The sequence below is a fragment of the Rhinolophus hipposideros genome (genome assembly GCF_964194185.1).
Source record: "Rhinolophus hipposideros genome assembly, chromosome: 6".
Taxonomy (NCBI): domain Eukaryota; kingdom Metazoa; phylum Chordata; class Mammalia; order Chiroptera; family Rhinolophidae; genus Rhinolophus; species Rhinolophus hipposideros.
This window is the reverse complement of record NC_138052.1, coordinates 51,644,639-51,672,324: the sequence shown is the minus strand read 5'-3', so window position 1 is coordinate 51,672,324 and position 27,686 is coordinate 51,644,639. Positions and strand designations below refer to the sequence as shown.

Here is a 27,686-nt window from a genome sequence, read left to right as displayed (position 1 = left end):
AGGAACCGCGCCAAGTTTTCCGCGGAGCGGGAGAACGCAGTCTTCAAGGGCAGACCCACGGAGTAGGAGAGTATGGCCCCCATCACCTCCCTTGGGCAAAACCTGACTGGTTCCTTGGCCCTACTCAGTCTGCTTGTAACAGAGTTTCCCCGGTGGGAAAACGGGAAACGAGGAGAAAATGGGCCTTTTGTGTGTTTCCTTCTGCAGAATCGGCTGGGTGGGCTCAGGTCCACTGGGTAGGGAGCAGCGGCTTCGTCTGTCCCCAGCCCCAGCTTCCCGTTGTCTTGCGTTGGGAGCAATTCAGCCCCCTTTCCCAGTTTCAGATTGGTTTCAAATTCCCCAGCCCCAAACTAGTGCCCCCCAAACCTGTCTTCTCCTTCCCAAAGAAGGACCAGGCTTGGCTGAGACTTGCCTTCCCACTTCTGCTCCAATTCAAAACAAAGAGCAATTTCCAAGGGAAATGAGGACCCAAATGATAACCTAGGAGGAGGAAAATCAATGGATTTAAAGGTAAATGGCAATGCTTGAGATTGTTATCCAGCTTTATGGACATGACATCATTTTGTCAGCATTGCTGCTGGAGAATCCACAAAGCAATTTTACAAAGCAGAGGTCCTCACAGGGGCTGGTGTCCAGCTTTAAGTTTTCAGTCTCCTCTCGTTTTATTCTAGGATGGCATTCTTCTCTGAAAAATCTCAGAGGCAGAGCCATCTCCATCCTCATGCTTTCTCTCTCCACCTGGACTACCACTGTCTTATCCCACTTCTGAAACAGATGCTACCTATGGGGAGGAGAGAGACAGTAAGTCCCTCTTGTGAGATGGGATCCCTCAACTCCTAACTTTCTGTGTCCAGAGGGAGGGGAGAAAACCCCCAAACCCCTTCTATTTGTTAATTTAGGTTTAAGCTAAAATTAGAATTAAGTTCGATGGGATTTCTCCCCACCCCAGGTGGAAAAGAGAGGCAGATAAATCCCCCACCCCTGGAGCTGTCCTGGAAAAAGTAATAAGTGACTTACTGGTTTTCCCTCCTAGTGGGCAGGGGAGCTGGGAGTAGAACCGCCTCCTGAGCCGGGTGCTAGCTGGAGCCTCTCACTTTCCTATCGCTGCTCCAGGAACCAAGCATCTGCACTTGTATGCTCTTAACCTAATTTATGGTGGGAATTATATTTTGGCTTGTCAACTCTCAAGCCATAAAACAAAGTTTATTGGAATCACGTGCTCGTAAATAGCCACTCAGGTCCCATCTCTGCAGAACCATAAATAACCTTTGGCTTTAAACTTTTATTCACTAAATAAAGGTTCACTGCAACTGTTCCCTCACATCTAAATAGTTCCAAATATCCAAGATGGGGGGGAGGGGTCATATTCATATCAATACCCCGGGCTTTTCAAATAGCATCTTTTCAGAGACGGCTGTTTAAGTTGGGAGATAGTGCTATTTGGAAAAGGCCGGTTTGGGCATGTCATGGGTCTTTGACTGCATTCACTGTGAGTACCATCAACTGCTTTATTTCAATCATTTTCTAGCTCTGGATGTGGTAAACAAAGAGGAAAGCCAAGGGCCACTTTTTACTGCTTATACCAGAAGTTATTTGAGATTTTGTTCAAGCTTCAACAGCAAAAAGATGGTTAAGGAGAGGCTGGGTGGGCTTGGGGGTGGGGTGGCAGTTGGAGTTAACACTTGGCTCTGTATTGTTGTGCATGGGCTCAGCAAAGTTGAAGGTAGCTGCATGCTTAGAGGTTTCTATGATTTGCTTAGATCTGAAAGAAAAGCCTTTGCAAGTGACCAAACTGCTTAAAACAGCAAGACTTGGGGTTTGGTAAAGTGAGAAAGTGGAGAATAGCCCCATCGGAATCTTTGGCAACTGAAGCTTTAAAGAAGGTTATAAAACAATAAAACAGCCCTGGTGTGAAGGGGAGAGGGTGTGAGGAAGCAAATGAAGCTCTGAAGGAACCCAAGCCCAGGAAGTCAGATGTCCCCACTCTCACAGTTCCCCAACCACAGGGCTTTGGGCTCACGGTCCTGTCCAGGGCCCAAACCTGGGTAGGTCCTATCCTCCCCTCCTGCAGTGCTACTCCCACGAGAGGGAGAGCCTAAGAGAGCGGAGAGCAGGGAGGAGTGTGCTCTCCTGTTGAGAAAGCCAAAAAAAAAGGAGCTTGGGCCTTAGTGCTGCTCTACGGAAGAGTATGACATTCTGTGCTTGGGGGAGGTGGAGTGGGAAAGCTGCCCTGAGCTCCCACCAACAGGAGTAAATAAAAGAGGACTGACCCCCAGCACCCTGCCATAGTCTGCCAGAGTTGCCACCAAACAGTGTGAAATGTGTGATTTTTATGATTCCAATGAAAAGAATGGATGTTCCGTGGAGATTTGGGGAGCACATACACATATGATTTGTGAATCAAATTTAGTTGCAAAAGTTCTCATCTGCAAGTCCCACTAAGCCCATGAAAGAGATCCCTCTCTACAATTAAGAGGAAATTTGCCTCCTAATTTCCACCTCCATATGCTCCTTGCATTTCTAAACCCATTTCCTGATTTGACTTTCATTAGCTAGAAAGCAGGGGACTGTAAGCCCAGACTGCATGCATCCATCCCCGCCCCCTATTAATAACTTAAGAGGACTTTTTTCTATTTCACTTGATAGCATCTGTTTTCAAAATATGAATAAATACCAACCCTTTAAAAAATGGTTTCTGATCCTGTTAGCACGAGGTGAGCAGCTTCAAAATTAGTCCTTGTTAAACACTATAAAAAATAATCAAAGTTTGAGGGGTGGGAAAAGCTTTCTTGATTTTACCTTAAGTTAATATAACAATTAGTTAAAGGATGTATAAGTTTCTAGGCAATTGTGATGAGCTTTTTATGGGGGTGGGGGAAGGCTAAGGAGAAGACCAGGATGAGGAGGTAGTGTTTGAAACAATGCCTGCCTGGCCCCTAGCTAGTTGGGGCTTAGCAGATATTTTTTTGAATGAATGGTAATGAAGGATGGTGACTGGGACTTTCTTGCAGTCTTCACTGTGGCTTACATAAGAAGATGCTACCAAACAGCCTACTCTGTATATTTAGATAATAACAGGAAACGACTTTGTGTAGGGAACAGGAGGAAAGACAGGAAGACATTGAGGCAGACATCTTCAATTACTTTCTAATCTTAGGACAGGCAACGTAATTAAGGAGAGTATCCACCTTCCTACAATCTTCCCTTGCCCCATGTCCTGGGCTTCTGTAGATGAATGAGAGAGCAGATATGGGGAAGAGCAAACTTGGTCTAGTAAGAAGGTGGAGCACTGGTGGAACAGCAGACTAGCGTAGGCTGATTTGTTGGGGATTTTCCCAAACACTTTCAATGGTGGTGGCAGTGGTTATGAAAGAGGGGGTAGGGGAAGAGAGGTCAAGGCCTTATTAGAAACCTCGAAGGAATTCGTTTCTGGGTAAAGTGAGATTCTAGGCACTGTCCCTCCCCATTTAGTTGGAAAAAACCAGTCCTGGGAATTCCTGCCCAGAGAGCTATCAATGAAATAGAGTCCCTGTAGGGATCCTCCTGACCCAAAAGCCAGAGCGGCTGCTAGGAAGAGGCATCAGCTGCACTCAAAAGGTAACGAGGTCTGCCCTCTGCCCACCCTAGGGCTTCTGCTGTGTGGCAGAAAAGAATATTCTAATACTGACTTTTAAGAGTTTTCTTGCCCAGAGGAGGTGTTAATCTCTTCCCTTAAACTAAATGTCTGCACAACCAGGATTGGTATGGATGCGACTTTAGATGAACTCCCTAGGCCAGGGAAAGATAGAGAAAGGAAACTGCCCAGGCCTGGCACTTAGGGATACAGGCTGGGGGTGGAGCCAGAGAAGAACTGATCAGGGAGTCCCAAGCAGGACAGAAATATGATTCCATATTCCTGGCACTGTGCTGTGTTACTGAAAGAACACTTCTCCTGCTACCCCCACCGTATCCCCTACAATTGAGTCCACTCATTGGTACTGTGGCTTAGTGTCTTCTGGGAAGAAAAGGTGACTACAGAAGAAAACTTCAATGAGAGATGAGATCCAAAAGAATGGGCCTTAGGACAGAATCTGATGGTGGGGGCAGGGGCTGGAAAATTCTCCAGTGATCCCAAGAAGAGCAGGGTCTGGGGTGGCTATCTAAGGTTATATGGCACAGGAGTTGGGGGTGGCTAGGTGGCTACAGTGCTGCCGTATGCCATGGGCCCAACTCCACCTGATGTGGTGGATAGCAGAAGAGACTGTGTGTGTTTTGAGAGAAAACCAGACCAAGAGGCTTAGCCAAGGGTTACAGAGGCCCTCTTAGGAAAAGTCTATAGGCAGCAGTCATGGAAGCCAGAGTTAAGGGGGTGGAATCTGGTTGCAGGGCGTGTGTCCATGTGTGCACGTTGTAGCCTGAGGTAGTATTTACATAACTTTGTAAAAGATATAAATAATTTCAAACATTGGAAGGGCTGGAAGAGCTGATGGTGCTTTAGGGATAAGGCCTCTCCAAGACACCTTAGCGTCACTATGGCCCAAGGTGGGATCTATGGTTCAGCCATGGCCCTGGAATCCAAATCTTGGAACACAAGCAGATTATGGGGAAGTGGGGCACTCCTGGTCTCCCCTGCTGTTGCCCACCAGCCTTTTGCTTTTCCACCTTACCCCAAATTTCAAGAAACTGAAAAGAGAGTATTTGCCTAGGGTCTGAAAAAGAGGGTACTTGCCCTGGTAGGTGTGATGATAGATGGTGGAGAAGGTGACTTCGGGGTAGACAATGGGGCCTGCTCTCTGGAAAGGCCAGAAGCCCTCTGTATGAGTCACAGATGTGCCTGTGTGGGCGTGAGGCCTCCCCTACCTGACATCTGCCCACTGATGAGCTAGGACCACTTTCCTCCTGGGTATGGCCCTGAAGTCTACCTGTAGACATGTGCCAGACACTGAGACCTAAGAAGGCAGGGGCTATGAGGCTTATTATAGCAATAGGAAGAGTCCCAGAACTACATTCTCCTGAGTCTGCCACTTCCTGTGTGACAAAGCCTAGGCTTGTCTTCTCTATAGAATTTAAGGATTAGGTGAGTAAACCAGGTCTCTTTCAGCTCTAAAAGTCTAGACATGATTGCTGAGCAGAAAAGGGATATTGATGATAAGGAACACATATTGAACACTTGTTATGTGTTAAAACACTTTTAAGTACTTAACCAGTGAGTTAATGTATGTAAAGCAGTTAGAATAGTGCTTGGCACATAGTGCTGTATAGGTAACGATCCTCATAACACACGAAGGTACTCTTATTATCCCTACTTCTCAAATGAGGAAACAGGTGCAAAGAGTTTTCCCTACTTGCCTAAGGTCACACAGCAGGTAAGTGTTAAAAATTTGAACCAACGTAATCTGAATCTACTCACCTCTGAAATCTCCAAGTAAGCAAGGGATCAATATCACTTTCTCCAAATGGGAGCAATTCCTCAACCTATGGGATAGGACATTATAAAACCCAGTTAGGGAGGGAACCCCAGAAACTATGGGGAGTCCTGAGTGGTAGAGGGAATTTGGCCCCTGGAGACAGAAGAACCATAAAAGAAGGAGGGACTTTTGGCTAGTAGTTCTCAAACAGAAGTGTGCATCCTAATTGCCCGTGGGGGAGACTGTTTAAAAAATGCAAGTCCAGGACATTATGATATAGTAAGAAATCTGGCGGGAGACCCAAGAACCTGCATTATAAACAAGATTTGAATGCAGGCCTTCATTAAGAATCACTGCCTTGAAGTAGAGAAAAGAGGGAGGAAAACGACTGCTTGGTCAGGAGACAATGGAGGATCGATCAGTGGGGTTGGATCAGAGCCAGTTGAAGTTGGGTGCCACTGCTGGTGCAAGAAACGCCCCGAGGAGCCCACCATAGGCCTGGAATGGGCGCAATAGTGAGAGAAGGGTGTGTGGGTGGTGTGGTACAGGGCAGAGATGGGCAGGGTCCTTAGGCCGAAAAGTCAATAGGATACGCCATGGCTCTGAGGGAGCCTCAAGGAAATTCAGACACTCAGGTCTTGCTCTAGGTGAGCCATGGAGAGGCCCGTCAGCCTGCCGGAGGCGCCGAACGCTGTGCTTTTCAAGGTTGCCCATTCTGGGTACCAGGGATCGCAGGAAAGGAAAGTGGCAAGAACAGCAGCCCATCATGAGGGGGCTCGCTGGGACCCCGCGGATTAGGTACGCCTTGCCCTACCACCGGGCTCTACTTTCCTGTTCTTAAGAGCCCAGCGCGCGAAAATCGCGCCCCCTCCGGGAAGGCAGAGAAAGTGAGGTGGCCTGCCACCCCGGAACCTGCCTTCAGGCTCCCGGGCCTCGGGGCTGTCTCTGCTGCCCATCCCCGGATGCAGCCCCTGGGGTTGGGCGCAGCGTAGCCAACCCTCATCAGAGGCGAAAAGCACTTCGAGAGCAGAGGTGGAGAGCGGGGAGAGCGAGAGGGGTCACGTGTCCTCCCCTTCCTCCTCCCCCCTCCCGCTCGCGCCCCGGGCTACTCCTGCGCGGCCGCAGCCTCGAGACGCTTGTCCTACAGCGCCTCCTCCTGGACAAGGCACCAGACAGCTGAACAGAGGGACTACGCCAGGCCCGGAAACCCGAGGCCGGGGATTCTGCGTGGGGGCGGAGGTCTCCCCGCACCAGAGGCTGTGAGCTAGTACTGCAGTGTCCCCCGCGGCGGCACGAAGGAATCGAGAGGGCATTAAGGCTGCCCCCACGGCACTCCCTCCAGCACTGACAGCAGGCCCGCGGCCCAGAAGCGTGCATCCTCCATTAATTAGATGAGCCCAAGCGGAAAATCCCTCCAGTTTGTCCGTGCATTTATTTATTTATTTGACCGCTCTCCGCTGAGCCGCGTGCCCCCCGCAGAGCCCTCGAACGTGCTGCGCTGGCGTAAGAAGATCCGGGAATGGTCCGGCTGAAGGATTGGCTGAAGTTTGGCGGTTTGAACAAACGCCAAGAGGAAAGGCTTTTCCCCCAAAGCAAAAGCACCAGGCTGAAAAAACATCTATACACTTCCCTGAGGATTTCTCTCTCTCTCTCTCTCTCTCTCTCTCTCTCTCTCTCTCTCTCTCTCTCTCTCTCTCTCAAAATCTTCTTTTAAGGTGTTAAGTATATGTATGTGTGTTTACTTAACACCTTGAAAGAAGATTTGGTTTCCCTTTGGCCACTAGCTCATACTTGCACAGTTTCTAAAGTACAGATTTAAATTGCGGTGGGGTGTGAGTCAAGATGATTGAAAACGTAGTCAAGGGCAAGATGTTTAGCTATATTTAGATTGAAGGCCGGAATAAAGGAAAGATGAGTAGCGAACCCTGAGGGAGGGAGCAGTGGAGAGATCGGGTTCTATCTTCCTGCTCTGAGTCCACTTATCCCCTCCCCCCCGTAGTGCTCCGCCGGTTGGATCCCCAGGCGGGCTATTTCACTGCACATGCGCCGCTGGACGCCGGGTGAGCGTGCGTGGCAGGCGGTTCGGGGCTATGCGGGGTGCGGCACCACGCATTGCTTCAGCGCCTACCTGCAGAGGAGCTTGGATGCCCTATATCTAAGGGACAGAAAATATGCTTTTCTTTTCCAGGAAAACCTGTATTAAAAGAGCCAACCGTCCTTTCTGATTGGCAAGCCATGTTCCACGGAACCAGCAAAATCGCCACGTTACCAATGAACACTCGTCAAGTTGTCATTTGGATCAGCAATTTCACATCTAGCCACGATATCTCCTGAATCATTAATCAAGGCGACGAAAAACACCCTACGTTTAGAAATCACAACTTCTCCCGCGTTCTGCACAACTATTAAGTCTAGGACCAGTTCCTAGAAAGAGGGTATCTGTTCATACCAATTCCGGAAAAGTGGCCCTAAATTGGACTTAAATCGGAATTCCGAGTTCTTGGTGGCTTCTCCTCAGCTTCCGGTGCCCCTGCGTGCCCTGCCCGGCGGCCGCACTGCGGCAAGGCCGTAAATACCTCTTAACAGCTGCCTGCCAGCCCAGAGTGAAATACTGTCTTTGTTCCGATTTCCCCTGCTTCTCGAGCTCAGAAAACAGAATTTTGGCGAAATATATTTATTTGGAGGACCATTTGACAGGAAAATACGTTAGTTTTTCAGCCCGGGTGCTTGGCCACATTTGCAATAGCGAGCTTTGCTCTTTTTCCTGGTCCTCGGGGGTAGCGCGAGCCCAGCTCACAGCCTGACCCGTGGACACCACGGCCCAGACACGCCATCGGCTCCCTGTCTATAAATGGATAGAGGTTCAGGCCAAGGATGCTGGGAGTTACACTCTCTGGCTTGTGAACTCTTAGGGTCCAAGTGTTTTTTATTTCGTTTAAGTTTTCTTTTTTACTGGCTTAACAGGGACAATGAGAACGTTTCCGGCAGTGGCAAAAGCGTTAACTAGTTTCCTGGTGGACAAGGTGGCCTGAGTTCAAATGTGATTTGCAGATTATTTATTCCCTTAGATGCAATCGACCATTTAGTTCCAATAAGCTCTTAATGCTACCACGGGGACTTACAAAGAGCCCTTCAGTCCTCCATATCTATCTGCCCATGACATCACCCTCTGCTGCGTAATCGGACCTGCAGCCTGCCCAGGTTCCTAGTCACTTGGGCGTGCTCAGCCACGGAGCCCAGGGAAAAACGACTGAACTTCTGAACACCAGGGCTTGGCCATCACGGCCTTAGCTCCTCCCCACCCCCCACCGTGGTGGCAGCCAACCTAGGGGATCCGCAGGCTTTGGAGCTGCCAGGGGAGGGCCTAACAGCCCACGACCAGGGGCCTGCTTTTCAATAGGTAATGCTTTTTACCAATATGAAAAAATAATCTCAACACCCATTGTACCATAGTAGAGAAACAGTTACAAAATACAGACATTACAAATTTTAAAAATACTCAGTATCTTTTTTGTGAGTGATCATAGTGATCCACAACAATTTCGCAGACTTCAACTAGCCACAAATCGTGGCCCTCCATTTTGAAACGAGCGCGATTCCATCGTTAATTGCTACAAAATACCTTTCTATAAAGATATTATGTATTGTTCAGAAATGCTTTTACGGCCAACACGGTTACACCGGAATATTTGGGGCAACATTAAGTTAGATTTTGCCACTGGGTGCTTTGGAGACCATACTCCGCCATGCGCAGGTTCATGCCATGCGCAATGCGGCAGATTGTCCAAAGGTTTTAATATTTCATGTATCCATGAGTAAATAGGAAATAGGATTTAAGAACTACATACTCAAGTACCGTTCAAAATCAATGGGAGAAAATAGCATTCTTTTCCTGCAAAGGATTTTCTTTTGACTCAGATAATATTTTGGTTCAATAATTTTAAAGTAGAGGGGAAAATGTTGCTATATAATATTGATTTGTAGGCAACAAAAACCACAACACGATTGTACATTTAAAGAGCAAAATACACTTTTCTTACTATGGCAAATAAACATAATGCGATGTTTGAACTTGGATATGCTTCGCCTTTTTGAAATGTCTAATTGATTTTTCCCCCCAAACCTGCACCAGATTTTCGGATACTGTAACCTACCAAAACATGCATCCATTTTGTGGCATAAAATAATCCACGTTCACCTTTTGGATTATTAGATGTGGGAGGAAGCTTTCTTGAGTTGTTACAAAAATTCGCTAAGAACTAGAGAAACAGTTTAAAATATTTAAAACTCCATCTCGTACACAAGGCCCAATAAACCATAAACCCTAGAAATGAAGTCAGCATCACCCATCAAAACCTAAATTAACAAACCAAGTACATCCTGGATACACAGAATCCACCCCACCCCCACCCCAAGCCCCAATCCTCAAAAAACACCTGTTTGCCTCCCAGGTGCCTCTGACCACAAACAAACCGCAGAACTCTGCTCTATACTACAGAGTGCTTTTAGGGACCCCCAGTAAACCTGAGACGTCCAGGAACCATCTACACACTCTTCCCAGGTTGGGGGATTGACGGGCTCTGGATACAGGCGGTGGGATCCTGTCTGCCGCTATCCACCTCTCGAAATCTCCAGAGGAAATGGGGCTTCCCTTCGACTTCTGAGCTCAGCCAGACCCCACCCGGGACCCTTGGGGACGCCCGCTCAGAGATGGAGTGATTAGGGAGCAGAGGGACGCAGACAGCCACCCCCAAGTCTCGGGCAAGCGGAGGTGGCGGGGAACGGGGCGACTCTTACCCGGAGACTGCCGAGCTGCAGGCGGGGGGTCGGCCGGGGCGGCTGCTGTAATCCTTTAGGCGCTGCCTGGCTGCACGCACTCCGGGCGGCAGGGACCCGCTCATGCTGCAGAGCGAGCTGCGTCGGCACCGCGCGGCTGCGGTCCCCCGGGCCAGGCCGGCTGCTCCCGGCGGGCGGTGTCGGCGCCAGCGGGGGCCTCGGCGCCTGGGGCTCCTTCCGGGCTCTCCCGCCCTCCGGGCTCCCCACCGGCTCCGGAGGCGGCCGCGGTGCGCCCGGAGCGAAGCCACCGTAGGGCCAAGTTGGGCGCCCGGTAGGTTCCGAGGCCGCCGTGAACCCCGCACTCCTGCAGCCGACGACTGTAGCCCACCTCTGCAGAGACAAAGGTTAGAAAAAGAGGGGGTGAGGCTCTAGGAAGGCAGAATGCGGGGGGAAATTCGCCTGGGAAATCAGGAAAAGGGCCGTGAAGGCAAGCGGCGCCTGCACATGACCAGCCGCAGCCAATGACGACCGCAAATAGGTCATAAAAAGGTCTATTACCAAGTTGTAAATTTTCTTCAAACAAAAAGGAATTTACTGCAATTCCTTGCGGATTTTGCACGTACAGCTTGCAAGCGCCATGTTTTTTCCTCTCTTTCTCTCTTCTCTCCTGTTCTCTCTCTCTCTCTCTCTCTCTCTCTCTCTCTCTCTCTCTCTCTCTCTCTGTCCCCTCCCTCCCCCCTCGTTCTCCCCCCTTCCTTCCTCCCTCTGTCTCTCTTCTTCATCTTCCTTCCTCCCTGCTCTCTTCTCCTTTGCTCTCTCTGCCTCTCCTGCCTCAGTAGTCCCACCTTTTCTAGGAATTATTTTTTCTTTTTTGGGTTGGCTCTGTGTTAGAGGGAAAATGAGTGGGGTGTACGGTGTACTGACCAGGCGCTTAGATTGGTGATCTTGGCAGTCACCTCCCTCCAAATCTCCCCTTACAGGGGGCACTCGACTTCCCCTCCCCTCCCCTCACAAAAAGCCGGCTCTGGGAGGCAGCCAAGCACTTTCGGGTTTTGCCCCTCTAATTTCCTGGCAAGACAGCGTCAGTGATCTTGCGCGGGAAACCTGGGATCTGCAGGCCAAGAAATCGAGCTCTCCTTCCTACCCCCTCTCCAACATAAATTGGGGTCTCTCCCATTTCTTGGGGTTTCTGGGGTAGGAGAGTCACCAACCAGCTCAAAGGCTGGAAATGGTTTTAGACACTTGTCAACTTCTCCAAAATAACAGTTTGAGCTCCCAATGTCTGGCCTTTATCTGAGCAGAAACACCCTCTGGTCAGTCCTGGGTTAGAGGAGAAGCCACCTTTCTGGACCCCCTCTGAAACCCCTTGCTGTAAGTCTCCCCTAAGTGCAATTCTCATTTCAATGGAATTAATTCTAGTTTCTCCCCTCTTCTCTGGCTCCCAAAATGTTTGTCCATTATAAAGCCTATTCAATGCAGTATTGAAGAGGAGAGAGGCTTCATTTATTCAGGAAAAGAGGGACTCCCCAGTTTCATCCTTAGGGGGGAAAAGTCATTTTTCTTCAAAGGCAGGGGTCACATTTCCTTTGCACCTCTGATAGGAGCTGCTCCAGTGAACCTCGGCTGAAAGTAAATGTCCTTGGCTGGCCCCAGCAGTCCCTCCATCATTAATGCACGGGCATGGCCATCCAGGCTTCAAAACCTTCCTGAAAGAGGTAACTCCTCCCCCGACCCCCATCCTTTCAAGGACACTGTCTTTAGACTTCTAATATGTTTATAAATATTTGCATTGGATACCTATGTGTAAGTTCACTGCTATTTAACATCCTCACACCCAGTAACTACCTAAGTGGATGGGGACTTAAGCAGGAAGTGCCCAGCACCCTCTGCAGATGGCCATTTATATTCCTTGAAAAAGTTTCGATGACCTTGGATGTTTCTGATTAAAGGACTTCTGTTGCCATCTGTCAGCAAAAGTCATATTCTTTCTGGAAAAAGTCAGTGGGTTTTAACTTTGCTGGAGGGAACCATAGCAGCAGCCAGAGTCCATTAAAATGTTCTCTCTTCCCCTGTCTACCCCCAGATGCCCAAGGATTCAGCAAACAGGGGCAGTAAAGGACACAAGTTTGGGTGTGAAATAACACCACCTTTTGCATTGAATAATAATAAGACAATGTTTTTAATTACACAGAAAATGGGGCAAGTTGTTGGGCCCTCCCAAACTAGAACACTTTACACTGGCCTATTATACATGTGGAACAGAACAGAGATTGTTCAATTCTAAAATTTTCTGAGATATAATCTCAATTGTCAATTTTCCTCTACCCAAATAAAAGCAGAGCTTTATGACCCTCCTTTTCAGCTTGGGGAAGAAAGGCTAGGAAAAGACTCTTTGCACTGAAAAGGCAGCCACATTTGCACTTTTTCCCCCTGTGCAGAAGTAAGGGGTGTGCTGAGCTTTGTGGAACCTCACAAAATGGCAGTCGCTGAACTGACTTTTCTCGAGGAACCATTGAAACCTACACCCTCTTTTGTGTGTTTCTGGTCCTTGCAAACAGAGAAACTAAATCACTTAGAAGGCTTGGTTCTTTCATTCAGTGTTAACATTAGAGGGTCCTGTTTTTCTCTAAATGGTTTACAGACCTCTTTAAGAAGACTCCCTAAGCAGTCCAGGGCAGAGAAGCAGTCACCTGGGTTTGCAAAGGTTTCTTTGAAATTTTATGCAAATTTCTGCAGCAAAAATGTTTGCTCGTTTGTTGCCGCAACCCTTGAATGTTTACAGATTTGAGCCAATTAGAAGGGCATCTTCTGCTCTCGTCACCGCGAATCCGTCTGCGTGAAACACCAGGATGATGGGTTTCTAGCCACTGTAGGAAAAAAAGGTGGTGTGTGTGATGTGTAATTCCCCAAGCTCTTTATTTGGAGATAAATCTATGCTTTCCACATCTACAAAAGGAAACATATATCTACATTTATTACCAACACTTTTTGCACATGTGCAATCTATGTATATGTACAAATCCACCAAATATATACCAAAATAATTACCAAATTTGTATATGTACAAATACTCAAATATATCAGTAATTGCAACAGTTTTTCTATACATAAGCTACGATTTTACCATGTGGTTAGGGCGATGATGGGGCCAGAGGTACAGCACTTACAGAGCAGCACAGAGGAAATAAGGACATTTTTACCTCCCCTTCCTTCCATTATTTCATCCATCCACACACCAGGTCCCCCATCTGGTAGAGTTTTGCCCAAATCAGTGGCTCTAAAAGTAATATTGAGGGAGTATTCTTGAGGCAGCCAATTTTGCTAATAGAGGAATCCTTTAAATGGAGGGCAACGGGAATTTAGCCAGCACCAGTTTCTGGCCAGCTTACTGTCCCCCCACCCCCAGGCTGTTCCTTAGCCATCCTTTAAGGTAATTGGCATCCTTGCTGTGTGTCAGCCAACAGCAGAGTCTCAGGCAGCACACAGAGCGAAACGTTTCCAAATCCAGCATGCACGTTTGCAGCTGTCTCCCCTCGTGCAAATGTTTCTTAAGCCCTGAGCCACCCGTGACTTAAAATTGTCTTTCCTGGCTCAGGTCAGCTAATGCCACAGCCACAGCCTCTTCCATGGATAGAAAGTCAGATGGTGCTTTGCCACTGGCCTAATCAATGCCAACATTTCCCTGGTCCTTAAAGTGGCATGCAAACAGCCCGCCAATGCCTGAGGGGGTGATCTAGGCCTAATTCCATTTTCTAGGGTTCCATTTTCTTACCTCTGCAATAAATGCCACTCTGGAAATTAAAATGTACCTCTTTAAAACTAAATGCGTCTAGAAAGAGCAGAGAGCTCTTCAATGTCTACCTGATAAAGGTGCTTTCCCTTTTGCAGGGAGAAATGTCAGTTTACTTGAATTTCTCCTGTTCTCTCCTGCCCCTCGTCCCCCTCCTTTTCTCTCATAAAATGGCAGCTGCAGGAGCAGCCTCGAATGGAAAATGGATATCTTGTTAATAACAGATCCCAAAGCCCAGCATCAGTGTGGGCTCAGCGGAATAAGCTGTGGTGTAACCTGGCTCCGGGTTGTCCCTCACTGGGCCTACAACTCGAGTCCTTTGTGAAGTTCAAAGCTTTCACAGTATCTTAGCAGGGTTACTTAGAGCAAAATAAAGCTAGGATAGCCTAGCCAGTCCTCTCTGGAATGAAAGAAAGCGCCCCCTCCCCTACATTTATTTACGTATTTTTATACTATGGGTGCATGTAACCCCCCACCTCTTTTTTTTTTTTTATCAAATAGAAGCTTTAGCGGGGCATTGCCTTCATGTGAGCCCAGGCAATTGTTCCTGACTCAGGAAAAGAGTTATTTGCGGCGCTCAAAGACACTAGCTCTAGAAAAAGATTAATTTCTTTATTAAGGAGCTAGCTAAGTTCTGGAGCGGTTGTTTACACTCGGATTTTTCTGCATTTGCTCTCAGGGCTTGTTTCAAATAGGTGAAACCATCCTGGAGAATAACAGAGGACGTACCAACCGACATCTGAGACACACACTGCAAGTTGGCTCAAAATGGGCGTGCAAACAAAGCGAAGGGAATACAAATAAATATGGCACCTACTCAAAAAAAAAAACGGAATCACAGCGGTGGCCACAGTATAGACACCTAGCATTCAGGGAACACCAAAACGAAAGCAAGTTGAGAAAGCAGAGGCATTCCACAAAGCGACTTGCCAGAGTGAAAAGTTAATGAGTGAAAATGTTATAATTGGCTTTTCAAGTATTCATTCACTCTAAATGATTACATTGCCATAATTTGTATAGATTATAGAAAAATCATTAAATGTCAGCTTTGACATTGCCCTGAAACTTTTGTCACTGGCCCAACATTTTCCCCAAGTTTAAGGAAGCTGCAGAGCTGGGACTACACATTACACTCTTCAGCTAACATGTGCTTTTCAAATATTTGGCCCAGACTTTTCCCAGAGATACTACATTTACAAAATAAACCTTTTAGGAGTAAACAAAAGGCACCCGAACCATTATTACAAAAGCAGAAGAAAAAACATAAATAATACATTTTAATCAAAGTAAATATTCTGCAGGCATAATTTTTTTAAAAAAATTAATAGACTTCTTTTAATTTACTCACCATAAAGAAAAGATTCAAAATGTTCAAGTGCACTTGTTTGATTAATAAAGCATTTTATATTCAATTATTTAGTGCTAATCATTAGGAAGTTTATGTTGTTGAGGCAAATCACGAGCCCAAACATTAAAAACTACCATTATAAAAATATCGCTACAAGGTAGGATCAAATTACCCTTATATAGGACAGCTCAAGTGCTGCTTCTTATACCACACTAGAAACTTTTTTAAACACCCAAATCCCTCTCAAAGCGCAGAAACCTCAAGAGCAGTGACATGAAGGTAGCTTGAAATACACGTAAAGTCTTTCCAACAAAGAAAATAGGTGATGTCCACCAGCATATGTTGATCATTAGCTTTAATAGTCAATGGTAGAATTTTAAAGGTCGAATTTAATTCGTTGGGCCTTCAGCTCTGTCTTCCTCCAGCTCTTGGGCTTCCTTTTTAGTTTCCCCATCCTTCACCTCTTGTCGGGAAACCGGGAATTTGTCTTTGTTGTTCTCCTTTTTCCATTTCATTCTTCTGTTCTGGAACCAGATCTTTACCTGTCTCTCGGTGAGGGCTAGGGCGTGGGAAACCTCGATTCTTCTCTTTCTGGTCAGATAAGGGTTAAAAAGGAATTCCTTTTCCAGCTCCAGGGTTTGGAAACGACTGTAGGTTTGTCTTCCTCTTCGCCTACCAGGAGCTGCTGATTAAAACAAACAAAAGCGGAAAATAAACGTTTTAAACATGTAATCGTGCCTCTGCAGGTTGTTGGGAGGTTTCTGGAATGGGTCTACGGGATGGAATATGCACAACTCTCTTCAGTGGCTATACACAGAATACGCAGGCAAGAGAGAGAGAGAGAAAAGGTCTGCACAATTATTCTGTCTCCATCGTCTTTACTGGGTTTCTCCTCTAAGGGGGTAAAAGTCCGTATTACTTTATGAATACGAGCCACTGTCGCTACACAAGAAGTAGAAGAAGGAGAGAAAAGGGAAGTTTTAAAGCTAGACCGTGAAGTGAAAGAGTTCTCCCCTTCTCCCCGCTTAAAAAAAAAAAAAAAAAAAAAAAAGCTGCATCCCAACCTTGTGGTCTCATCCAGGGAAACATTTGAGAAGGAGACGAGCTCTGATTTAAGTGGTCTGGGTCCTCGCCAATATTACCACTGGACGATTTACAGTCAGGATATTGTACCAGCTCGGCCTCTTGCTGGGTCGTAAAAATCGGCTGTCTCTGTAAGTTATCGTATCCGTAAAACTTCGCGGGCTCCCCGTGACAGGCAATCCCGCCGCAGGGGGGAGGCGGCGGCGGAGGCGGAGGGTGCGGAGGAGGCGGGGGGACGGCCTGGTACGCTGCGGCCGGGCTGCCCCCGCCGGGCTGGAAGTAGTCTGGGCCCGGGCCCGGGACGCCCCCACCACCGCAGCCCGGCCCCGCGGGCGGTGGCGACGGGTGCGGGTGCGCGTGCGCCTGCGGGGGTGCGTGCGGGAAGCCGGCGGCGCTGTTGCCATAGAGCTGCAGGGCGGCGGCGGCGGCGGCGGCGTGGCGGCCGCCGACCTCAGGCGCGAAGTGACAGTCGTAGTAAGTGGGATTGATGGCCTCGCCCGCCGCGGCCGCGGCCGCCGCAGCCGCCGCCTTGTACTTGGAGTACAGCGGGTTCACGAAGTACGAGCTCATCGGGGCGGCGGCGGCCGGGGACCGAGGGAGGGCGGCCCCGGGCGGGCGGGCGGAGCGGAGCAGGCAGGGAGCGCGCCGCGGCGCGGCCGCACTGCCGCGGGGGCCTCTGGGGCGGCCGCTCACGCTGCTGGGGCAGCCGGCTTACGTCGCTGCTGCCGCCCGCCCGCCCGCGCGCGCGTGGCCTCTGCGGCTCGGCAGCCGCGGACGCTCGGCTACTGGGCGCTCATGCCCGGCTTTCGCGCCTGCCGCCGCGGCCTCGCGCCGTCTCTCTCGCGGGTCGCGGGGCCTCACCCAGCCCCCACGGTCACCGCCCGCCCGGCCTCTCCCTGCGCGCGCCGGCTCGGCCGCAATTTAATCGCCGACGCCCCGGGTGACCTGCCCTGCTGCCTCCAGTTTCCTCTCAGGCACCAGGCGGCCCTGTACGCACCGGGACAAGAAAAAAAAGTGCGCCCGGCCCACGGGGACACTCTTTGGCTTCGGTTTACAAACCCCCGCTCTGAAGGGAAAAGAAAAAAACAATCACCCTCTGCCCGCCACCTCTCACCTCGCCCCCCCCGCGGCCCCCTCCCACTGCTCTCGCCGCCGCCGCCGCCGCCGGGGCTGCCGACCCGGTGCGCCCCGGCGAGGCATTTTCGCACCACGCCACTGCGCGGAGAGGGAGCCAGATGGGGGCGAGATAACCGCGCGGAGGGATCCGAGGCGATAGCGCCGCTCCTGCTGGGACGCCTCACACTGGCAGGGAGATGCCTCCGCCGGCCTTAAAGGGGGCCCAGAAAGCCGCGCTGCCAAGGGTTGGCCGTGCCCCGGGGCCCCGCGAAGGTGGGCCGCGGCCGGCGGAGTGGGGGCGCAGCGGTGCCTTACTCTTGGGGGTGGTGGTGGAGGCGAGAAGGCCACTCCCAGGGGGGCGCAGCGCGAACGACCTCCCCCTCCGGCCCCGAGAGCCGCCCCGCAGAGGTTGGCGGTGACTTTTGCCCTTCTGGAGGCGCGGGCGCAGCCTGGGGAGCAGGGGCGAGCAGTGTAGACGGAACGGACCGTACTTGTTAAGTTAGATCCTATCCGAGAGGTTTGATTAAAAGCCACAAGGGTGACCCCCAAACCTGTCATTATCAAAGCGAATCTAAGCCCTGGCCAGCCGAGCGGGCCTGGTGGAAATGAGATGGACACTTACCCTTGACGCACTGCACGCCTGGCTGAGGCTCCCGGGTTAATTGATACTTAATGGAAATCATGCCCATGAATATAGTTTCCATCATTTCAGCCTCGATAGACGTCAGCACCCAGCGCAGGGGGGAGGCTGAAGAATGTGGGGAGGGAGGCATTAGCATTGCTGAGGGAGTAAGTAGAAACGCGCCCAGAAATGCTCCAAGGCGGGAAGGAGGACTCCCGTTGGGGTGCGTGGTATTTCCCTGCGCAGGGCGCGCGGTCCCGGGTGCCAGCCCCGGGGTGGCGCGGACCAAAGCGGGCAGTGACCCCGGGCGGAGCGGGGGACCGACGCCCGCGAGCCCCCCCCTTGAGCCTCGGGGCCGGCGTTCGGGTCCCGCCGGCTCCAGGCAGCTGCAGGCAGCACCCAGCTCCCGTTAGCCATTCTAGTTCATCAGCCAAGCCCGTGTAATTACTACCAGGAGCGGGCGCCGGGCTGAGCTTTAAAAGTTACTATTAATAATTTTTCCAAAAGAAAAGAGAGGCGGTTCATCCTCGCTTGTGAGCGACGAGAAAGAACTGTCCCGAGGCATGCGGGCCAGTCGAGTCGAGTGTGAATCGGAAAATATTCCTGATTTTTGAAGCTCGCTCCAAAGCCGCTTTGCGTTACACCACCAACCGCCTTGTGTCCCCCACATATTCCGCCCCCCTCCACTCCCGTTTTAATGTCCAATAAATGTAATAGGTCTCTGTTGAGTTTTCCCTCACCTACTTGACCATTTTCCTGTGCTCTTTGGGTGACCGAGCCCCTTTCCCTTGGGGATAATCCATTGTGAGGACGCCAGGCCCACGGGCTTTGGGAACCAACCCCGAAAACACGCCCCGAGCCCATCCAGGACGCTCCTGCTAACGACGACACACACTACCTCCGGCTTTTCACGCCAAATGCAAATGTCTGAAAACCCCAGGCAGCCCCCAAAGGAGCAGCAGGCGAGTGACTTCAACTAACCCCACTCCTTGCGGGTTGCCTCAGCCTGAGAGTGTCGTCTTGAGATCAGTCCAGGAGAAATATCATATTTTGCAAATGAAGAAAATAAGGTCGATGTGGAAAGGCATAAGAAGATAATAATGTCTAAGACTTTCAATTGTTTTTACAGGGAAGGGCTGGAAATGGTTAAAGTAAACGGATTGCTAATAAATCTCCAGATGATAAAGTCATGCTTTATTTAGTTTTCAAATTAGTGAAGTGCAGGAGACTTGTGTTTTGCGGGTGGGGGTGGTGGGTAGGGTGTGTGTGTGTTTCTGCCAGTTATCTCCAGGTGAAACTTCCTTTAAATCCTATGGCGAATGAACCGGATTCTGACAGTTAATGATTTGTATTTCGGTCTTGCAAATACCCAATTAAAAGAATATTGTTTTCAGCAAAGGTTTCGAAGTAACTTTGTAATCGTGGCTTTTTTATTTCACTGTTTCGTGTGTGGTGTGTGTGTGTGTGTGTGTGTGTGTGTGTTTAAACACTCGATAAAAGAGTGGGTTTTGAAATGGGATGGAGAAAAGGGAGAGTGAACCCAGATCTCAATAATGCAAGGCACCATCTAGATCTGTGTGGTTCCTGGAAGATGAAAAAGAAATACAAATATAACAAAATTCATTTCTACACATTCTGGCCTAATTAAGAAAACATTATTACAACACAACATTTCCTCTTGGGACAAAACACTTAGTTTTTCTTTCAAGCATTTTATTTATAATCTGAATGGGAAAAGAGAGCGATTAACTTCGCAAATAAAGATCTATGCTTTTACAAGCTTCTGTTTTGATAGAACGCATTAACTTACCATAACGTTTTACAGTTTCAGCTGTGCCATAGTCCAAATTTTCTGAAATCCTGACTAAGCCAAAATTTTATACCTAACAAACATGGCTACAGAATTTAATAGTGCACACTGCTTCTTTATTTGTTAAATTTATCCTAATTTGGAATTTAAAATAAGATTATAAATATTTTTAATCAAAACCTTCCTACACCCCCAACTCTTGCTTTACGAGATCACAAAGTGGAGCAACGGCGCTCTCTGGTGGCCAAATGCCACCTGGAGCCGACCGAGTTTAGCTTACCTTTAATTCGACTCAAACTATTAATAACTCCAATCTTGTTCTTTAGTTTGACTGGGGCTTGGATCGCTGACACTAATTATGCTTCATCCCTTTGATTGTCAACAAGTGAAGAGCAGCAAACAGGAGCTCCTGAATGCCAAAGATATTTGTGCTCCCAAGAGCTGCTAGTAGTGTCTTTTTCAAGTTTCCAGCCCTTCTTTTGCCAGACACAGTAGGTCCCCATTCTGTAATCATCCACAACTATAGCTGGGCTAGATTTAACAAAAATCACAATTTTCTAAATATCAACTGCAACAGGATTTTTTCCCGCAGAGGAGCCAGGCACTTCAGAAAATAAAATATAAATTTTGTTAATTTTTTCTTTTAAAATTCTCACTTAGCGTTGAACATGAATATTTGCTATTTTAACTTTGTAATTTTAATTCTTCAGATCCATTTCTCTGGGCGATGGGGTGAGGGTTATACAGACCAAATTAAGAGGTTTTTGCTAAATCTCAGTGATTGTCTGGAAAGGCCCGCTGGGCTGTGTTCATTGGAATGTCTATGAACAATAAAGGAGATTTTAAGTTTACATCAAAAGTCACAGAATGAAATGAAGTGAGTAAGCATTCTACTTTAATTTTTTTTACAAAAAGCAAAGACTTTAATCAGCTTAGGTGTTTCCTGTGAGGTTCATCTTTTTTCTCATTTTCAAAAACACTTTCCTCCAACTCAGCAGTAACTATTATATTTTCTATAAGCAAATAGATATAATTGCCAATAATATTTTTGTTATTGAGTTTGGAGTGGAAGGCCAGATTTTTTTGTAAAAAGGCATTTAAGTAACTTTATCTTTTCCAGCCGACCATGAGGCTGGGAGACCCTCGACCTAAGTAAATGACCCAAGATCACTAACTCACCCACCCCCAAATAAGAGGCCGATTTAAAAACAAAAAGAACAAGCTAGACCACGGCCATAGTCAAATATTATAAAGAGGCACCCACCGAAGGCTAATTCTAATACCCAGACCATTTTAAATATCAGAAATACATCATCTCCTCCTTCCTACCCACCCCCATTTTAATTTCCTAAGTGCTCACACCTCACCGGGCGTTCCCAAGCCCCTGCCTTCTTGGTCCAACGCAGTCTTGTTTATATTTTATTGTCCAGATTTTAAGACCTAGTTTTGTCTGCATTTTTCCTTTCCTCCTACAAACACAAACATCAAAATGAGATGATTTCAAAGCGAAGCGCCGGGCCTGTCGTAAACTCATTACCTCCAGACGTCTCGCCGGCTCGATGGCTTTATGACACCTTGGCTCTTCCTGTTTTCAAAGAGCCCTAGGTATCGGGTTGGCCGCAGGGGTGGGGGTACGCAGCACCTTCTGCCGGATCTGGGCCTTGGCTTTCCCTCGCCGCCCCCCTCTGCTTTTCCTTCAAGTCCCCTCTTTCATCAGGAACCCCCAAAACTCTGTCTTCGCCCTTGCCTTCCGCCCAGCTCAGGCCGCCCGGCGCCGCCGCCGCCTCTCCGGCCTGCAAAAGCTGCGCTGGGCCCGAACCCTCACTTACAATGACCTTCATTTTAGCCTCTGAATGAGGCCCTCAGAGGGCCAAGCTGGGGGCTAAACGAGCACAGAAACTGGGTGGGGGAGAGGGGGCGGTGGGGTGAAGGTAACTGCGGAGGAGAGCCTTGACCATTTTGATCTGCTAAGGTCACTTTGGGGCTCCTGTGGGGAGGGGCGGAAGCTCACAGCCTGACCGGCTCAGCCTTCCGGGAGCCAGACAGACCCGCCGGGCTTGAGGAGTTGCTCCAGAGTGCAGAGTTGGCCTTTCCCTTGTTTGGAGAGGGGGGTCGATGGCTGTGACTACATGATCAGAGAGAGACGTGGGGTATGTGGTGCCAGCGCCCCAGCAAGAGGGTGCCTGCTTTCTCGGGCCTTTCGGCTCCTCTGTGCACTGCTGCAAGGCTGGCACTGGTTCCAGGGCACAGCGCTCGCTAAGGTGCTGGAGGCAAGCTGAGGGAGAGACCGGACCGCCACCCCCCCCACACACACACCCCCCCCCCGCCACGGTCTGTGCTCTGAGCTGGGTTTGTCCACACAAAGGGAGACTCGGAGGCAAATCAGAAAGATCTCTCAGGTGGAAGGACCCGGATTTTTAGCAATGTCTCACTCGCAGAGACGGGAAAGACGTTCCTGAGGGTGATATTTTGCAGAAAGACAGAGAAAGCAGGCACACAGCGTTACGGGCCAGCGTCTGGGCTCCATTTGATCAGGTCAGCATTTATTGGTAGGAAGCGGTAACATTTACAACTGGTCCTCAGGCAGGAACCCGGCGGGCCTACACCCGCGCGGCCGCCCACTCGAGGCGAGCCCTCCCGGGGGCAGCGGCTCCTCCAGTGCACTGAGTAACCCCCACCCCGCCACACCGGAGGCCCTGGGCTCCTCTTTCTGCCTCCCTCCAGGTCTCAGTCGAGCGCCGCGGGCTTCCTGAGGAAAGGGGGCTTTCATAACCGGTGGGCTACCCGGCCGGGCCTCGGCGAGTCTCCGCACTGCCGTCGCTCTGCCTTCCTTCTCGGAAGTGGGGCGCGCGTGGCCCTGCTTGAGCAGCGCTGAGGACTAAACTACAGCACTTTTCAGTAACATGGAAGACATTTACAAAGGAGAGGGCTGCTCGAGCCAGCGTGCACTCACAAAATACAGCATTTCCTAAGGAACCAATGGGGCAGGAAAGGGAGGGCACACGGGACAGGGCAAAAACCCAAAGCCACTTGGTTTCTCCAACACATAAGCGAGCAAATATAGAGTCCCCCAAATACCTCACAGAGACCAACCACACAGTCACTTCTACCTAAAAAGGGGTGTGTGTGTGTGTGTGTGTGTGTGTGTGTGTGTGTGTGTAATGTCCGTATCGCGGAGAGTTTCTGGAAATCAAGCACCCACAAAGAAAAAAACCCACTGCCTTTGCAAAACAGAGCGGTCCCGCCGGCGCCGTGCCGGGTCAGTCTCCTTTGGGACATTTCTCCTTGCTCATCTTTTTCATTTTCATCCTACGATTCTGGAACCAGATTTTGACTTGTCTCTCTGTGAGATTCAGAATTCTTGCCACCTCGTAGCGCCGGTCCCGGGTGAGGTACATGTTGAAGAGGAATTCCTTCTCCAGCTCCAGCGTCTGGTATTTGGTATAGGGACAGCGCTTTTTCCGGGTGGAGCGAGCGTGGATCCAGTTTGCTGCGGGGTTGTCTATGAAGAGGGGGGTTAGGAGAAGGGGAGCGAGGGGCGGAGGGGAGGCAGGGAGAGACGACAGGGTGGGGGAGAGAGGTCGTTAAATTAATTTCACCAAGGATGGTCGCTTTTCACAACTTGGGGGAATTATCATAAAAAAAACCTTAATGCCCGCGCTCTGTTTACCGTACAAACCGCGCACCCAGGGTAGGTGGTTATGGGAAGCTTTTTTATGGATGTGTGTTGCTCGCCTAGGCTAAGGTAGGCGTCTAGACGTTTTTATAGGTTAGTAAAACTATCAGTTTTGCACATTCGAGCCTTACAGGTTTCAGCAATAAATCAGGGGGCAATTTCTTTTGCACTTACTTGGGTCAAGTTGCTGCTGTGGTGGCTGCGGATGCTGCTTCTCCTCCTCCTTCAGCGGGCAGCCGGGGCTCGGGTGGTCGCTGCAAGCCGAGGGCTCCGACGAGCCGCCTGTCCCGGCCCCAGCCCCTGCCCCGATCCCTGCCCCAGGCCGGGTTCCCCCAGTCGCCGCTGCCGCCTTGTCCCGTAGGAACGAGTTGCACGAGAACTCGGGGCCGCCGCTCCCCTGGGACTCCCGGGCCGCGGAGCACTCAGTCTGTTTGGAGGAGGAAGACGAGGAAGTGGAGGAGGAGGTGGAGGTGGCGGCGGCGGCGGGGGTCGGGGCCGCTCCGGTTTCAGGCTTAATCCCGTAGTGGCGCCTGTTGGGTGGGCCGCTGGAGCCGGGGCTGGGACCGGGGCCCTGGCCACCGCCGCCTCCACCGCCGCCGCCGCCGCCCGCGCCGCCCGGGAAGCCGGGCAGCGGTTCCATCCAGGAGCGCACGTAGCGGCTGGGCTCAGAGGCGGCGGCGGCCAGGGGCGGCGGGGGCACGTATGGGTGGTAGAGGCCGCTCATCGCCGCCGCCGCCGGGGGCTGGGAGGGCACCGCGGACCACGAGGCAGAGAACACGGCCGATTTGGGGGCAAAACTACACGAGGCAAACTCCGCGGCGGCGGCGGCCGGGCTGTCGGCCACACCTGCGGGCCTGCCCTGCGCGCCGGGCCCGGGAGGTCCGAAGCGCGCGGCGAACACCTCGTCGCCCTCATGTCCTATGAGCGAGTCCACGTAGTAGTTGCTGAGGGTGCCACTGGAGGACATTTTGAAGCCCCGTGCGCTCCCACCCAAGGTTACACTGCCCGCCGCCGCGCCGCTCCCCGCCGGCGCCCGAGCCGCCGACTAGTTCGCAGGCTGCAGCCTCCACCATTGGTCGCGCGGCCCACGTGATCATATTTACCAATACCAGGAGTAAATCAGTCCGCTAAACTGGGGGCTGCTGTGATTAAAAAAAAAAAAATCATCATCAACATAAGCCATGCAATTAAAGCCCGCGGGTCCCGGCCAGTGCACCGGACTTGGCACAGCCTGGATCGGCCAGCTCGGCAGCTCCTGGGACCACACGCCTGGCTGCGGCCGGAGGAGGCGCTGGGGACTATTTGTTCGCTTCCTTTTGCCGCCCTTGGTCTTGCAGTTCGGTCCCGGCTCTGCTTCCCCAGCGCCTGGGCTCTCAGCTACCGACTGCGCGTCCCGGGCTCACCGAGAGTTTGGGCACCGCCGGGAGCAGCCGGGGTCGCGCAGGCCTGGTGCGGCCCCTGGCAGCCCGGCCTCCAGAGGCGGCCCCCTGGCGCCCGAGGGGAGTTCTTCTCCCTGTGCCTCGCTCCCTACTCAAACCCACCCCCTCCTTACACATACCCCCCCACACACACACGCTCTCTCACAGCTTGTCGTGTTGTTTAAAACAGGTGGAAGACCTCTGTAATGATATTATGCCTTTCAATAAAAATTTTATGAGGTGTATTTGATTATAGATTAATGTGTCCCTAATAAAACGGACGGATGGAGCAGCTTGGAGGGTCCCCTCCCCCTACGACACTCACACACGCCCGCGCAGCCACACACATCCCCGACGTGAGGCTGAGCACACGCCGCGGCCCGACGGGTGAGCTGAGGCGGACTTGACCCGCGGGCTGGGCGCAGCGGCGGCCGCAGACGGAGCTTCTGTCTGCCCTCGAAGCGGCCGGCAGGCTGGCGAGTCGGCAGCGTGCGGACAGTGGCGGCCAGAGTGCCTTGTCTTCTCCGGGACTGCTAGAAAGGCCCTGGAAGAGAACATACCATAGGGCAGAACCCAAATGGTAGCGCAGGCCCGCGCCCGCCCGCCGCCCAGACCCTCCCTGCAAGAGGCCAGCAGGACCCGCATCTCCCGGGGCAGGGCGGCTTTGCCTGGTTCCCACTTAGAGGTTTCCAAGCGAACGCCTGAGATGTCTTAAAAATGGCCTGGTCCTTGGGCGACTCACTTCCGAATTATTTTCTTCTTTTCTTTTTTCTTTTTCTTCTCTCTCTCTCTCTCTCTCTCTCTCTCTCTCTCTCTCTCTCTCTCTCTCTCTCTCTCTCTCTCTCTCTCTCCTCCTGAGGTAAGGCTAGGCAGCCTTGAATCTGAGGCAAATGCCCATTGTCACTCCCAAATCCATGGTACAAAGCCTCGGGAGCTCGGCTGGGAGCCCAGACAAAAGCAGCCGGGAGCGGGCAGCGGAGGATATATTTCTCGCTCTACAAGTTGCTCAGCGCACCCTTGGAGGGCTCCCAGCCCACCTCGAGCCCAAAAAGAAGAGGGGAAATGGCTACTTCGGGCGTGATTGTCTTTGCCAATGGCTTTCTCATTTTGTTCCAGAGTAGCTGCCTTTGCCTGTAGCGCAGGGTTTCCTCCGAGACATGGCCCCCTGTCAACAACTAATGGAGCTCTCCACATAGCGGAGGAGACAGAGAAGTCAAAATTGCCCACCTTCTCCTGCCCAACCAGTGGAGATCTGGACAAATGGATTCCAGTGTTCCCAACCTGGCATTCCTTCCGAGCAGGCTCTCTTCCATCCTTAGGAGATAGATCCTTTAAAGGGTTCTGTCTTGGAACTGGGGCAGGTTCTTGGTTTTGAGGAGGAAATTTAAAACTCTGAATAAATACGGAGTCTGCCAGACTCCCTGGATGAGGGCTGTAAGGCTTAGAGCCCATAAATATATTGTTTTTAGAAATGAAAAACAACATTTTTTGTGAAGCTGCTTGAAGCTGTTGGAGACTCTTTGAAACTGCAGCACAACCTGGGGTAACGAATTCTCTGTCAGCAATTCTCCCCAAGGCTTCTCCTCCTTTCTCCCTGACAAGACTAGATAAGTCTGGAATCTCTTGGGCTGAGGATCCTGCAATATATATATATATATACTGGTGAAAGCTGGAGTTTTCCAAGCCATGGTGGCAGTTGAAACATTGGACTTCATAGGAAGTCATGTTTATTTGCAAATTGTCTTTTGGTCACCCTTTATACATTTTCTTGCCTCCCAGATACAGTGGCTCCAACCTGCATTTTGTAATTAAATAGAGGAAGCATTTACTGGGGAAAATCTTCTTTTCCTTAAAAACAATTTCATGTGTGCCACTAATAGGCAATGACTGAGCATAAAATTTTTCCATAAGGAAATTAGGGCAAAGTGGGATGGCAAAACTCATCCATCCTCTGCTTTACTGTGGCCTGGCTGTCTTGTGCTTGGGATGAGGGTGAGAATGAGGGAATGGGGGGCAGAACTGAATCCAATGCAATGCTAAACGGAGCTTGTCCTTGTTCCTGCAATGGAGGCCACGCAGTTTCCAGGTGGTCAAGACTGGTTTCAACCCAGCCCCTGATGATTTCACACCAGCCAGAAATTGCCAAGACCCTACTGAAAGCATTAAAAAGAACACAACTGAAACCAAAGAGAGGGAGCTCTGAGGAAAAAGCAGCTTGGGCACAGGCTTACTTACTCACCAGGCTCGGGCTAGAGAGAAATTTACACCCATTGAGAATTCAATTCAATCGTTGGCGGGCAGGGGAGAGAGGACTCTCTTTCCTCCCAACTATGGAAACAGCACACCCAGGCTGGGTATCACTCCCCCCACCACTGCCAAATCCAGGACCCTAGGCCTCCTCCAGCTTCTCTCTTCCACATCCCTTCCCCTGCTCTCTGTGCCTCCCCTCAACTGCCCCAAACAAGCAGTTTGACAGGAAGATAATCTCACCAAAAGTTTTCATTTCCACTATATTTCCATTTCAGAAAGCAAGAAGGAGCGAACTCATTTCCAGAGTTTATTGCATTATACATGCGACCAGAACATGCACAGAAAAGACAGGTTGCTGTTGCACGCTATCAAACCACAGATGCACCACAAGGAAAGGCTACAAGGCATAA

The 27,686-nt window shown here is 50.4% G+C and overlaps 2 protein-coding genes across 3 annotated transcripts; both read right to left on the bottom strand.

The window, feature by feature from the left end:
* Positions 1 to 13,054: 13,054 nt before the first annotated feature.
* On the bottom strand, positions 13,055 to 17,354 carry HOXD8 (homeobox D8). 2 transcript variants are annotated; one of them, XM_081052072.1, is made up of 2 exons: positions 16,366 to 17,354; positions 13,055 to 15,986 (listed from the first exon to the last, which is right to left on the bottom strand). In XM_081052072.1, exons 1-2 carry the CDS (start codon positions 16,952 to 16,954, stop codon positions 15,691 to 15,693), a joined length of 885 nt encoding a protein of 294 aa, XP_080908198.1. In that variant the 5' UTR covers positions 16,955 to 17,354; the 3' UTR covers positions 13,055 to 15,690. The 2 variants fall into 2 exon arrangements, with proteins under 2 accessions (XP_080908198.1, XP_080908199.1); XM_081052073.1 differs by having other exon boundaries at positions 13,068 to 15,983; positions 16,366 to 17,217.
* A 5,083-nt stretch (positions 17,355 to 22,437) lies between these two features.
* Positions 22,438 to 24,705, bottom strand: HOXD9 (homeobox D9; the record flags this gene model as incomplete). Its single annotated transcript, XM_081051730.1, is given in 3 exon segments — positions 22,438 to 23,434; positions 23,783 to 24,602; positions 24,604 to 24,705. Coding segments are annotated over 3 exon segments (1,164 nt in total). The 3' UTR covers positions 22,438 to 23,192.
* Between the last annotated feature and the right edge of the window lie 2,981 nt (positions 24,706 to 27,686).

Excerpts from the sequence above, each read along its gene's own strand:
- HOXD8 (XM_081052072.1), bottom strand. The coding sequence starts at position 16,954 with ATGAGCTCGTACTTCGTGAACCCGCTGTACTCCAAGTACAAGGCGGCG. Across the intron at positions 15,987-16,365 it reads TCCCTGGATGAGACCACAAG|CAGCTCCTGGTAGGCGAAGA; the intron begins GTTGGGATGCAG and ends TGTTTTAATCAG.